This window comes from Oreochromis niloticus, linkage group LG16, assembly GCF_001858045.2.
Source record: "Oreochromis niloticus isolate F11D_XX linkage group LG16, O_niloticus_UMD_NMBU, whole genome shotgun sequence".
NCBI lineage: Eukaryota > Metazoa > Chordata > Actinopteri > Cichliformes > Cichlidae > Oreochromis > Oreochromis niloticus.
In genome coordinates, this window is record NC_031987.2 from 19,004,825 (window position 1) to 19,018,544 (window position 13,720).

The 13,720-nt window shown below is 40.0% G+C and overlaps 2 protein-coding genes across 6 annotated transcripts in view; both read right to left on the reverse strand.

The window, feature by feature from the left end:
* The window catches only part of LOC102079940 (poliovirus receptor), an 80,064-nt gene that overhangs the window by 44,820 nt on the left and 21,524 nt on the right, over nt 1-13,720 (reverse strand). The gene's annotated exons all lie outside the window — the stretch shown is intronic.
* On the reverse strand, nt 223-12,146 carry LOC102077979 (nectin-1). Of its 5 annotated transcripts, none has more exons than XM_019352626.2 (7): nt 11,886-12,146; nt 9,359-9,706; nt 8,939-9,241; nt 7,725-7,818; nt 7,459-7,613; nt 6,751-6,850; nt 223-649 (listed from the first exon to the last, which is right to left on the reverse strand). In XM_019352626.2, the coding sequence occupies exons 1-7, from the start codon at nt 12,037-12,039 to the stop codon at nt 550-552; spliced, it is 1,254 nt and encodes a 417-aa protein (XP_019208171.1). In that variant the 5' UTR covers nt 12,040-12,146; the 3' UTR covers nt 223-549. The 5 variants fall into 5 exon arrangements, with proteins under 5 accessions (XP_019208171.1, XP_019208174.1, XP_019208172.1 ...); XM_019352627.2 differs by having other exon boundaries at nt 224-646; XM_019352629.2 differs by lacking the exon at nt 7,459-7,613.

The following is a 13,720-nucleotide window of genomic DNA, read 5'->3' on the forward strand; positions in this document are numbered from 1 at the left end:
ACGTCAAGGAGTGAGTGGGAAGTATTGTCCAGCATCGTCCTTATCTTAGACATCATCTGTCTCTCTGCCATCACCTTAACGGAGTCCACCTCCATCCCCACAACATTAGTGGCCTTGCAGATCCATTTTATTGGGTTTATTTGCCATTTTCCAACTTCAGTATTCCTTTCAGCCCATTACATTCTCTGTTCCCTTTTTTTCTTCTTTTTAAAGTATGTTTTGAAGCACTAACATGTTAACAAGTTAACTTGTATTTTTAGGTGATCTCATAGGCAGTGTCATGCTGCCTAAAAATGCCTATGCTGCCTATAAGATGCTGTCACAGCTGATTATTTTGTTTTTGGCTCATAAATAGGACATATAATCAGTGGATAGCAGGAAGATCTCTACTCATATCTGAATTCACAGTAACCACATTAATATCTGCTGTCAACAGTAAACTGCCGATAAAGGCAGGTTAACAGCAAGAAAGAAACTTCAATAAAAACTAGATGAAGACAAATAAAATAGCAGGAATATATGAAGACACCAAGTACCTCCACCTGTTCTTCATGTGTTCATTAGGCAGCTGAGTCTGGAATGACATATTATTGGAGCCTTCGTTCTAGATGTTGTCAGTCTTTTGCTTCCACAGTTGTCGGAGAGGCTGCTGAAGAAGACAATTCAGAGAATTTGTTTAAAAGTTTGATTGATTTCAACAAAATTTGCAAAACCCTTCAGTGTATAAGCATATTTTAGAATAGAAAAACAATCTCCTATAATATTCAAAACATTCTAATACATTTAAAAAGTCCAATTTTACTGATTTAATAACCTGCCAATTTATAATAATTTTACTGTAGTGTCTTAAAATTCACTTTTTTAGATTGGAAATTTTTTGGAATTCAATTTGAGTTCCATAAGTTTTTTTTTTATGTTGCTGAATCTTTGTTTTAAATACACTATATTGTATTTGTTTGTTTTTTTTATGTTTGTTTTTTTTATGTTTTAGTTTATTGCATTTATATTACTGGTCTGTGTTTTATCTTGTTTGTTAACTAACTTGCAACACTTTGGTCAACCTTGTTGCTTTTAATGTGTTATACTGTTAGTTACTGTTACTGTGTAGTTTATAGTTAGGCCTGGAATTTTGAAATTGGAATTCTGAAAATTTAATTGGACAACTGAGTTTATACAGTGTATAAAGAAGAAATATTATCGTCCAACCCTCTGAATTAAACCTGAGAGTCTGTGTTTCAATTGGATTTGATTGTTTATTGTTCGGGGCTGCGTGGCGGTGCAGTGGTTAGCAATGTTGTCTCATAGCAGGAATGTCCTGAGTTCGACTCCACCATCATCCAAGGTGATAAAAATGGATCTCATAATAACTTTGTCTTCTTTAACTCGTTTAATGTATTTTAAGATTAAATGACATATTCAATATATCGGTGTAAACTAAGTAAATATGGTACTTTAAGATGATGTAACTTGCAATGTCATGTTTGTTGCATGGTTTTACCTGCACTTTCTTGATAATTCCTTCAAGTTTTCTCTCAGCCTATGAATTGTTTTCCTCTTGTTTTTTTTACTGCTCTTCTTAATTGGGCTGCTTTTTTGTGCAAAAGCAAAACACTGTTAATTTTTATTTCGTAGGTAAATCCTCTGAATCCATTTTCAAACCTGTTGCCTAGCAGCAATAATGGCAGACAATGTTTCAGTCACGGAAAAAGCTAAATATTTTGCATTTGTATAGGAATTTCTTTCACTTATGTATTAATCACATTATTTTATTGTAATGCCTTGGTGCCACTGGATTTTAACATGTCTGACACCCATACTGTAAGACAAATGGTGGGGGTCTAGTTAGGAAGTTGGGGGAAGCAGACAACTCCACAGGAAGAGTCTTTTGTCTCTTCCAGGGAGTGGTGAATCTTAAGGTGTGAAACATCTGTGTACTGCCTTTTGTTCCTGGAGAAGGTATTTAAGTGAGAGCCACACTACTCTCAGTGAGACTCTGCTGACCCTGCCCCGTGGTCATGCAGGCTCTCCACCAAGCTTGGTTTTCTGTTCTGTGTGTTTTGATTAAAGAATGTTGGCTACCGCTCACCACTCATCTGCAGGCTTTATTTAAGTGGAAAACTTCCACAACAGAATGGCGCTGTGAGCAGGATGGTCCGTGTGGTCGCTGAACAACGGTTCCGTGGACGGGCTGATCACCCCTGAGGGAAAGGGTACCTTTGTCCTACCGGCTGTTGAAGCAAAGGAAATGGAGGAGTCACGGAGCCGTGTGTTTCAGCGGCCACCGAGACCATCGATTTTGAGGGGACTCCTGCAGATGGGTGAGTGATAGCTAACTTGTAACAAGTCACGAGAGTTTTGTGTCTGGCAAGAGGTGAGCGTGTTGCAGCCTTCGGGGAGCCCAAGAAGGTGTGTTACGACCTTCCAGGGCAAGAGCTCCGAGGGAGTCTTCGTGTAGAATCACGGAGAGTCTTCGTGTAGAATCACGGAGTGACATCTCTAGCGTCTTCTAAAAGATCCTAACTTCTTCAAAGGAGACTGGGGGTGGCGGTGTTCGTTCCTTGGTCCGTAGAAGGCAAGGAACCTCACGGGGGACGCCTCGTGTAGTAGGAAGAGAATCTAGATTCCAGGGGCAGTCAGCGGAGCCGGATTAGCGGCTCGAGAGGCGACTGCGGCAGACGTTCCACCAGGCGGCCAGGGACAAAACTCAATGTGTGACTGTATGTTAAGAACTGTGGGTAAAAGTATGTTGTGAGATTGCAGAGAATGGTTGTGTGGGAAAAGTTGATGTGTGTGTAAAAAAAAAAAAACAGTGAAAAATGGGGTTCAAAATGTTGAAAATAGGGAACAAAAACAAGAAAAAAAAAAAAAGAGAGAGGAGTGTAGAAATGTGCGTAAAGGTTGTTTCCAACTAGCGGGAGACGGTGGTACTCCAGGCCACCAGCTCCCCTAGGGTGGGCACACACAAAATTAGCAGAATTGTTGATGAAAATAAGTAAAAAATAGGAAGAGGGTTTGGTGATTTTCAGTGTAGAACAACTACAATCTTTCTGGGTTTTTAAGAAAGGGGACTTCAGAACCAGAGAGGGGAGACGTGTTTCTTTAAGCAGTGATAAGAATGATCAAAATGTCTCAGTGTGTCACTTGCAGGTGAAGAGCAGACCCTGATCAATTTTTCACATGCAGCAGTCGGAAGAAAATTATAGGTTAACATCATTTAGAAACACTCAAGCCAAGTTTTGGCTGAATTGTTTTACAGCTTAACTTCCATGTGTTTGTCACCCTGAGAACACAAGGTCCAAGAATCTCTCCCTGAAGACAAGAAATGCAGTTCCAGAACAACGAGATGGATATCAAGAGCTCACAGCAGTGTCCTGAGCAGTGAAGAAAAGGTCCAGCAGCAACAGCTGTGCAAGACAGCGACAGCCAGGAGAAAAATGGCATCATCATGACTGGATGGATGGATGTGCATTTCCAACGAGCTGCAACTTCACTGTGTGTGAATGGACCTTTGAAAAGACTGTCTGAGTTGGACATTTGCCACTTTTGGAGCAAAATGGCAAGATGAGACAGTGGAAAACACAGGACAAAGCTGAAAGACAACTGACTCTCACTGGACTGCTGCAAGGGGGGGAGATGAGATGAGACCACAGTGGAAGGAGCAGGGGAGAACATGGAGAACATGGCTGTTTTAGTGTGGGAAATGAAATTTGGGTTTAGGAAACTGGGAGAAAAAACGACTGCCTTGCGTGGAGAATTGAAAAGTGTCTGGAGCACTGCAAAGAGGAGAGGTACACAAAAATTACACAAACAGAAAAATGCATTAATCCTACTAACACAAACACACATGCAATGAAGCTCATGGAGACCAAATAGCATTTTAAGCAGGCGTTTCTGTTACCATCATCTTGTCCGGTTCACTTAGTGGGTTAAGAAGTGATACATAGACTAGTGAACTAGTATTATTTTGCGGAAGGATGATTGAATCATTGCAGGGGTGAACAGAATGATGCAGGGGGGTCAGATGAGTGGAGACTAATAGATTATTGAGTTTCTTGTTTCTGATGTGTGGGGGAGGTCTTATCATAACACACATCTGGTTACATGGGGGAAAACAAAACTCATTATCTAATAGAATATTGTTGTGTGAGGTGTGTGACTGGTGGATGAAAGTTTTGGGGATTTTGCATTTTATTTTGGTACCACTTTGAACCTACCAGTTAGTTGTGTTTTGATCTATCATTCTAAGAATATGCTTAGACAACTTCTAAAAAGAGGCCTTCATGTTTTTTGATTTTTAACAGTGCACTGAGATTTTTGTTTGGCAATTTTCTCTTTTGAAGCAGGCCTGCAAGATCAGGATCGAAAGCGCTACACAACATGTTGAACAATCGCAAGTGAGTTTCTCCAAAAATTAGAATGGGCTCGGGAGAAAGCCACTTATTTGGGACAATCAGAAAACAAGTCCCTGCCAAAAAGGATTCAGCGAGGTAATCCTGTCTAAATAATTTTTTCTTTTTTGAAATGACGTCATTGCTGGTAGTAGAAACTTATTGCGTCACGAGGTTCTACTGTCAGCAAATAAAAATGGGGACTGACTGGACTGACAAAAGCTTTGACTGACTTGACACCAGTATGCAAGATTGCACCTCCACCTTGACCTGACCAAAGGGTGGATGTATGTATGTTTCTTTTACAGGAGCAGAAAGGTGACAGCAACAGGTTGCATGGGCTTTTGGGCCATGCTGGTTTAACCTTTTAATTGTCACTTTCTGTGTCTTTGAATTTACCAGCGGTGTGTTATTCATGACCTTGTATTGTTTACAGTGCAGAGGTCACTGTGAGAAAGTGTGCATACAGATGCGCTGCGCTAACATCTATTTTTCCACAAAAGAGGGTTAATCATATGATCCAATCACATGATTTACAGCAGGACACACCACTGGCTAATGTTTTTTCTTATGACAGGGCCTGGAGTGAAACTACTCCAGGGGAGAAGCCCTGTGAATTTTTAAGAGACAATGTACAACTTCATTGTGCATGTCTAATTGTGCTAAGCTGACATAGGGCAAAAGAGGGTTTTCCGGGGAAGCTTTCAATTTTAAATTGCAGAGACCGTGACATGAGAGATATGGAAGAAGAGACTGAAGTGCAGATGCAGACCATGGCTGGGAGAGAACGCTTCAAGAGGACCAGTGAGAAGCAGGGACCATCTGCAGGACAGCAGACAAACGACAGTGGGCTGCACCACTGGGCTTCCAAAGGATTGTCATGAGGAGATTTTGAACAGCAAAAATCTTAAAATAAAATGAAAGAGTTTCGCCGTTGACGTTGAGGAAGACAACTAAGGTGTACGACGTGCTCTGCCTTAAATCTATAGCTGCGTTGGAACAGACATCGAGGGATGAAGAGAGCGTGCCAAGCTCCAAAAGTAACAGCACAGAGGGAGATCAACGTTGGAATTATGACTCTGTAAATGGCACAGACACCAGGAGCCATGACTGTGACTGGGAATGACCACCTAATGCTGTTTCACTTTGCCATGCAAAGTATTTTGACACTCTGGAGAAGACCTTTCTTCTGTATCATTGTTGTTGCCATTTGCATGTGAGAGCTTAGATTGTGGGGAGGATTAAACATGAACAAAGGGCGGTGAGAGAACAGTGAAGTGAGGATACACAGTGTGAAACTCCTTTAAGTGTAAAATAATGTTGATGTGATGTACAGAATGTCGGGAAAGAAATTCTGGTTTTAATGTGATTCTTGATTTGAGAATCAAAGGGTGGGATTGTATAGGAATTTCTTTCACTTATGTATTAATCACATTATTTTATTGTAATGCCTTGGTGCCACTGGATTTTAACATGTCTGACACCCATACTGTAAGACAAATGGTGGGGGTCTAGTTAGGAAGTTGGGGGAAGCAGACAACTCCACAGGAAGAGTCTTTTGTCTCTTCCAGGGAGTGGTGAATCTTAAGGTGTGAAACATCTGTGTACTGCCTTTTGTTCCTGGAGAAGGTATTTAAGTGAGAGCCACACTACTCTCAGTGAGACTCTGCTGACCCTGCCCCGTGGTCATGCAGGCTCTCCACCAAGCTTGGTTTTCTGTTCTGTGTGTTTTGATTAAAGAATGTTGGCTACCGCTCACCACTCATCTGCAGGCTTTATTTAAGTGGAAAACTTCCACAACACATTCTTGTGGTTAGAAACTATTAAAAATCTACATGGTCATAGTCCAATACAAGCCCATCGCACTGTTGTGATTTCATAAGAAGAGTCATTAATAACTAGAAGAGGCTCAGTTGAAGCGGTAAGTCTGTGCATAGTTCTGCTGTGTTGCAAGGGAAACCAAAAGTTTGTTTTAAATTTTGTTTGAAATGCTCTTGGCGCAAATACTTAATAAGGCTAAATTTACTGAATAGTAAAACAGAAATAAATGCCCAAGGAGAAAACTTGATAAATACAAGTTGTCAGGCTTATTTGTGTAACGTCACTTTTTTAAAAAATTGGAAAATAGAAGTTTTGTTCGTGTATTATGCAAGAAACTTAAATTTTGTTTCATGCAGTAAGATAATTTGTATGTTTTTTTGAAGAAATATCAAAGAATTCTGGTGCAAAATGCATGAGATAATAAATATAAAATCAGTAGTACTACCTCTTCTGCATGTGATCATGATACTGATCTTTAATGTCAGGAGAACAACATTTTATGCTACACATTGAGTATATTGAGGTTGATTGTTCTAAGCACCTTTGAAAATGTCCAGATTTATGAAAGCACCATGCTGCTGCTCCAATGACATTCAGGGAAAGCAAAACACCAAATAAGGCCCAAGCAGCAGAGCATGCTTCTGCAGAGACAAGAAGGAAAAATATAATGAGAATGAAATGATCTCTTGTTCTCTCTCAATTCAATTTTATCTATACAGCACCAAATCACAACAGCAGTCACCTCAAGGTTCTTTATATTGTAAGGTAGACCCTACAACAATGCATGCAAAGAAAAACCCAACAATCACATGACCCCCTCTCACTTTTCTGGCATTTAGTTTTATATTTCACATTTAGATGACTCAGACAACATTCCAACAGCATTCAATACTTATCCCACAGATTCACAAATAACACACTAAACAAATTTTGTTGTACTGATAAATACAAAATTAAATGAGACCAATCTCATTTGAAGGAACTAGCCGATTGCACTGGGTGGAGCATCAGTCATCCATTCATTAACTTGGCTCTCGGGCAGAGGTGTCAAACATAAGGCTAGAATTGTCCCACGAAAGACTCCAATCTGGCCCAATGGACAGCTTTGGAAAGCTGTGAAGGAGGCATCAATTTTGGACTTCCAGCTGTATTTTCATAAGTTTTATGAAGCTCATGCGTAAGTTCAATAAGGATAAGGAAATCCAAAAAACCTGAACAAGCTGTACAGGTAAATCCAACCTGACCTTACCTGATGCCACATGCACATAGAGCTGACCGTATTTTCTTCCATATGTGTTAGATGCTTCACACTGATAGAGGCCATTAAGATCAGAGGTCAGACTCAGCACTTGTAGCTTTGCACCCTCTACTTTTACAACAGATGGTAGTAAAGACTGGCCATATCTGGAAAAACATGAATGATGCTGAGTTCATTCACACGATCCAAACATGGAGACTGTTGTTCAAACTAATTTATCCCAAAGGCTCAAATCTTTCAGCAAATTCAAACTTTACCTGCTCCAGGTGAAGTTTGCATTTGGGTTGGCTTCTGTCACACACTCAAATGAGTGCCCTGAAATTGCTTTCATGTTCACTTCTGTGGGAGAGACTGCAGAAAATAGAGAGAGAACTGTGTTTATCCAGAATTAAGGAAATATTAATGATACTAAATTTGATACTACTTGATTGATACTACTATTTTACCCTTTTCTTTCTGCAATTTCACAAAACAGCATCCTGTTTCTCAGAACATTGTTAAGAAAATAAAAAGAAATTTTTCTCCAGTATTTGACAACAGAGACAAATCATCATGCTACATTCATTATTTTCACTGGCTCACTAACAGACACACAAAAAATTTTGTGTGATGATTTTTGGGATCCATTTGACAAGAAGCAGCACAACACAAAACACAGTGGATGAGCCCACTTATGCTTTCAAAACAGCCTCAATTGTTTTTGCTTACAGTTTTACCCACAAATGTCCTCCTGCCAGTTTCCCATTGTGTACATGGATCGAATGAATGAGGAGCTCAGACATAGAGACACTGAACTCAATGTCAAGGTTATCAAATCACTTGGAAACAGCTTTCACTTTGTGACATGGTGTCTTGTCATGATAGAAGTTCTAGGCCAGAAACAGATCATTGCAAATGTTCAGTAACATTACTCTGCAGAATAGGTTGTGTAGAATCATAATTAATAGGAGATTCCAGTTCAAAAAAATTACCCTGAATTGCTCAAACAAGCTCTGAAAAATGAAAGAATGAAGATTAAGTTGATTAAAGCTCATTTAAAAGGCAAAAGCTCCAAAACCGAGGTACAATGACCTCAGTGAGTCCCACATTAAGACTCTTTACAGTGGAAATGATTGAAACGATTTATGTTCCATCCATCCATCCATCCATCCATTCATCCATCCATCCATCCATCCATCCATCCATCCATCCATCCATCCATCCATTCTAATCTGTACTCAGAGTTTCATCCAGGTTTCTTCTTCTACTGAAGCCTTACTGGAATTAATAGGTGCTAGTAAAATAATAGTAATGAGTCATTTGACTGCTTTAAAAGGTTTTTTGCTGACTTCCGTTCATTATCTTTTTGCTGAGTTTTATCCAAGCTGTGTCTGTGAATCTTTTAAATACTTGATTAAATAGTTAAAATGACCAAATGGACAACAACACAAAAGAACACAACTAATAAACTACATAAGCAGCTGATACTCACAGTAGACCTGTATGATGAAGGGCAGGGTTTCTTCTGTAGACATGGCGTAACTGCTGATGACACACTGGACCTGGTGGCCGTTAATCTCTCTGGTAGGTACACCAAACAGAGAGCTGACTGTGGTAGTCGTACCATTGCTATAATGGATGTAATTTGTTGTCGTCCTCAATTTGTCTCCCAAAACACCAGTGAGCCACCTCACCTCTGCAGGAGGCCTGGAGCCCGCAGCTGTGCACGTAGCAAATAAAACCTCTTCTGTGTCCAAAGTGGGAAGATTGTCCATCACACTTGTGAAAGGAGGCACTAGGAGAGTTACAGCACACAAATAAGTTGACATACAAGCAGGATGGTGAGAATAACTCTGTTTTACACACAATCACAGAGAATATTCTTAAATAAAAGTTTTTTTTTCTTCCATACCATTAACTTTTAGAGGTATTTCAGTCTTCTTAGTTCCACCGGGAAACAAGGTGAAGATGCACGTGTAGCTGCCTTCATCCTTCAGGGCAACATTGGAAAACTGGAGAGTTCCATTTTTGTCATTAAAATTCCCGATGTATTTAAATCGATCATCACGTCTATGGACAAACTGGGGTTCTTGACTTGGTCCAACAGTTATAAAATTGTCATTACTGGGTTTTTCTCTGGTCCTCTTCTGCCAGGTAATCTGTGTCAAGTCTTCCGTGGTGTCAATGAGTCTGAGTTTGCAAGGTAAGACAGCTGTATCTCCTTGAACCACTGTCACGCTTCCACCAATCACCTGCAGAGCTGTAAAGTAAATGAAGAAGTATTAATGATGGGAATTGAAAAGGTTGAAATAGAGTGCCCAATAAGGTTTACAGGATTAAACACGAAAGTATAAGTTAACTTGTAATTGGCCTCCTCATTTTCTTTTTGATGCAAGGCATAACACATTAATCATTATGTGTTACAAGAACACTTGATGGTATTTATGACAAACTGGACTCAACCTCACACTGTATGGACAGACAATCAAAACCATGTAGTGGAAAAAATAAAAAAAATGGGTCAGCTGTATTATATTTTATGCTCCAGCTACTGACTGAACACTGTGGCTTTAATTTTGGTTTGCATCACGCTTTTTCAAGATGTACTACTGCTCAGCTAGTAGTAGCATTCACAGGCAAACATGGAAAAATACAGACAATGGTGGTAATCTGCTGTCAACCAAACACTTAGTTTTTGGTGCAGCACCTAATTTGTAACCAGTTTCACCCAGCAAGAGACCGCAACCTCCAGGAACTACTGCCACCTAGTCTGGGAATACACATTTCTCATGTGCTCAGGGATATTGAAATCCAGTGAGTATGTTGGAATAATCCAGAGGTTCCCAAAGTGTGGGGCCCGCCCCCTAGGGGGGGCGCAGAGCCATTGCAGGGGGGCGCGGTATGAAAAGGAAAAAAAAAAAAAGAGCGCTTGGACACTGTGGACAGGTTTTTGACGGGGCTCCCACACAAACGCAAAGCAGGAGATGAAGCATCGCCAAATATGTTTCCAAACCAACTTCCTTCCAAGCCAAAGACTAGAAAATATGGTGAAGCATATCTTCCCTTTGGCTTCACCTGCACAAGTGCCAAGGTAGGTCTCCCCTGCAAAATAAGTTTCCCTGCGTCGGGAGCAGCGCTGGGCTCTTCAAATCACACAGGATCCCACATTCTTGATTTTTAGTTCACAAACACTTCTTATAATGACTACTCCTGACATTTTGGACATGTTAGCTCTTTATGCAGTAAAGTTACAGTGGGATACAAATAATATCAGGCTGATCCTGCCGTAATTTGTTCCCCCGGTTCAAATCACGGACAAACAGTATCCCACAGCTGTTTATGTGTTGAAACCCATTTTGCACAGAGAGGCATTTTTGAAAAATGTATTGATAGCAATGTTGAAAATTATTACACAGGAAAAAAACAACTACACGTAAAATAATCACACCGTGACGCCTCTTTTCTTTCTAAATGCAGGGACAGTAACTGCGTGTGTATATGTAAGCGTGTAAAACCTGCAGATAGTCAGATTAACAGTATTTTGTCTCTATCTGCCATTCTGCAATTCATCTCATGTAAACAATAACGTGGCGCACAGCGTGACGTGAAAAGAGGCACATACCTTTGACGTTGCGTGACGAACTCTGTAATCCTCGTCCACACGTAAAAGCAAAAAAGGAGTTTTAAATAATCTCCGTTTTCGGTGAATCGCAACGCCGTTTACGTGTTGACGAAAGACCCAAACGCATAGAAACAGCTGCGTTTTCAAAAATACCCGTGTAGGTGTGGACACAGCGTAAAAGAGTTAGTAGTATATTTTATTACTACCTGTAATTAATTGCCGTTTGTTTGTCTTTGCTTAATTGTTTACTAAATGTTTGAGGTGTGAAATAAACCGCAATGGAGTTTGTAAACAAAATATGGGTGTGTGTGTGTTTGGAGGATGTGTTTGTGCGGGGGGGGGGGGGGTAGGTGGTGGGGGGGTGCGAACATTTTTCTTGTAAAAAAGGGGGCCTGGCAAAAAAAGTTTGGGAACCACTGACCTAGACCAAGGAGGTGTTCACTTTTCCCTGGAGTGGAGACAAGGAGATCGCCCCCGACTCCCCAGTAGCAGGGAAGCCCCACATCCCAGACCCCAATCGGACGGTCAACTCCTCCTCCAAACATCCAAACAACAACTCCAAACATCCCTCCGCTCGCTCATATGTAGTGTTGATGCGTGTGTGTTCTAAGGTGCACACGTCTGTTCTTTTTACGTTACGTAAATCTGAATAGACGCGCACAGACTGTTTGGCACACGCCGACTGAGATTGACACATGAATCTGTTTCTACAAATACCGCATCTTTCTTAGCTTTTGCCGTTTGATCTATGACTGTAGTTATATGAGCGGTGTTGCAGTGCAGCATGCGTGAATAAAGAAAACATCTTTCTACATACCGTCAGCACCGCTGCCCAGCAAGAGCACAGCCAGCAGCACCAGGCAAGGTGCCAAAAAGAAACGACCCATTTCAATTTTTCCTGAAATAACTGCTCCCGAAAACGCAAACAAGTCCACCATTTGCTTTTCTTTTTCCTGCGAGCAGCTACCCATGCACACCAGGGTTGAGTTCAGTTAACAAGTTAGAAACACGTTTCTGAAGTGATGACCTTTGGAAGCTTCAAGTCCGAGCTGCGAGTGAGATCCGAAACTTGAAGGTGGAGTCAGAGAGGAGCAGGTTGTAAAAAACAAGGAAGGTACAAGTAAAAGAAAAGTGGGTTGCAATTATCTGGTCCTTTGCCCTTTATTTGGTTTGGATCACAGAATGAAGAAATTTGCTTTAAAATGTTTTATTGTTTTGCATCCCAGAAGTTTTTCCTTGATGATCATTCCTCTTTGATTGTACTTTTTGATCACTTTATATTCCGGTACAGTTTTGTTAAACACAAGTTTTATGATGCCTGTTAGTGGCATCAACATAAATATTCAATTAAGAGTCAGCGACGAAGATTTTCAACCACCTTAAAGCTGGTGACGAAAAAAAAAAAACAGGCTATGCCTGTTACAAAATGCTCATACACACCACTAAATATGTCTTAAATTAACACTGTTAACAAGTGTTTAATTTAAACAAGAATACAAGAAACATAAACTAATTGTTCTTCTTCTTTGGGATTACACCTGTCCAGATGAAAAGTGTTCAAGTTCACTTGAAAAAGCCACGAGAAGCATCCAAATACATTTTTACAAAGTGCCTCACTTTCAGAGTCTTAAAGTAACTGAGCAATTTTTAAAATAAGAATTGTGTTTAATATTTGGGTGAAAATCATTTGCAGTCAGTTACTGGCTGAAATTTAGAATCACTTCTAGACTCAAGTGAGAAATCACCAAACACTGTAGGCTATATCAGTAATTTGCACACTTGGGAGAAGAACACACAATATATTTTTTCATATTTGTGTCACACTTTCCATTGTCATTTTAAATGTTATCGAAGTTTCGACTTATTTAGAACTGTTAGTCATTTGAACTTTGGCCCGCTCCTCCATCTCCACCCTCCCCGTTGCTTTAACAGTATGCCTTTGTTTGGGATCCCTGAACCTTTTAGTTTTAATTTAATCGCCTCTGTCAGTGTGCCCCAGGGTGGCTGTGGCTCCAATGTAGCTTGCCATCACCAGTGTGTGAATGTGTGTGTGAATGGGTGGATGACTGGATGTGTAAAGCGCTATATAAATACAGGCCATTTAGCATTTAATTACTTTGGATCACAGACCTGACAACTTTGTTTTTACGAAAAAAAGGGCCGGCTGTATTTTTTTCCCATCACAGGATTTTGGCTTGTGAATTATTCCTCTTTGGTTGCACATTTTTACTCGCTACATATTATTGTACAGACTTTCTATCATTTTATTTAGTTTTGTTTTAAAAAGTTAGGGAGGGGGTACTAATGTATTCAAATTACAGTACAACATAGTCATAGATTTACTTTCTCTCTGGTTCCAGCACTGCTCTACATGATGTTTAACAATTAAATAAAAATAAAAAAATCCCTAAATGTAATAGAATGTAATAGATCATGTGAAACATTTCATTTCATTCATATTACTAAACATTTCCCATCACTCATCATTACTCATTCAGATGAAAATACTCTGTTTCAGACCAAATAAATAAATAAAAGAAAGGGACTGAAGAATAGTGTATAACAGAAAGTCAGCCAAACTTCAGACATATCAATCTGTCCAGTTAGGAAGCATGAACCACTGTTAATCCACTTCACCTGCTTTGGTTAAAA

Coding starts and splice junctions, on each gene's coding strand:
- LOC102077979 (XM_019352626.2), bottom strand. CDS start 12,039: ATGGGTAGCTGCTCGCAGGAAAAAGAAAAGCAAATGGTGGACTTGTTT. Junction 9,242..9,358: donor AATACCTCTAAAAGTTAATG/GTATGGAAGAAA, acceptor TAACTCTCCTAG/TGCCTCCTTTCACAAGTGTG. Junction 7,819..8,938: donor CTTCATCATACAGGTCTACT/GTGAGTATCAGC, acceptor TATTTTCTGCAG/TCTCTCCCACAGAAGTGAAC.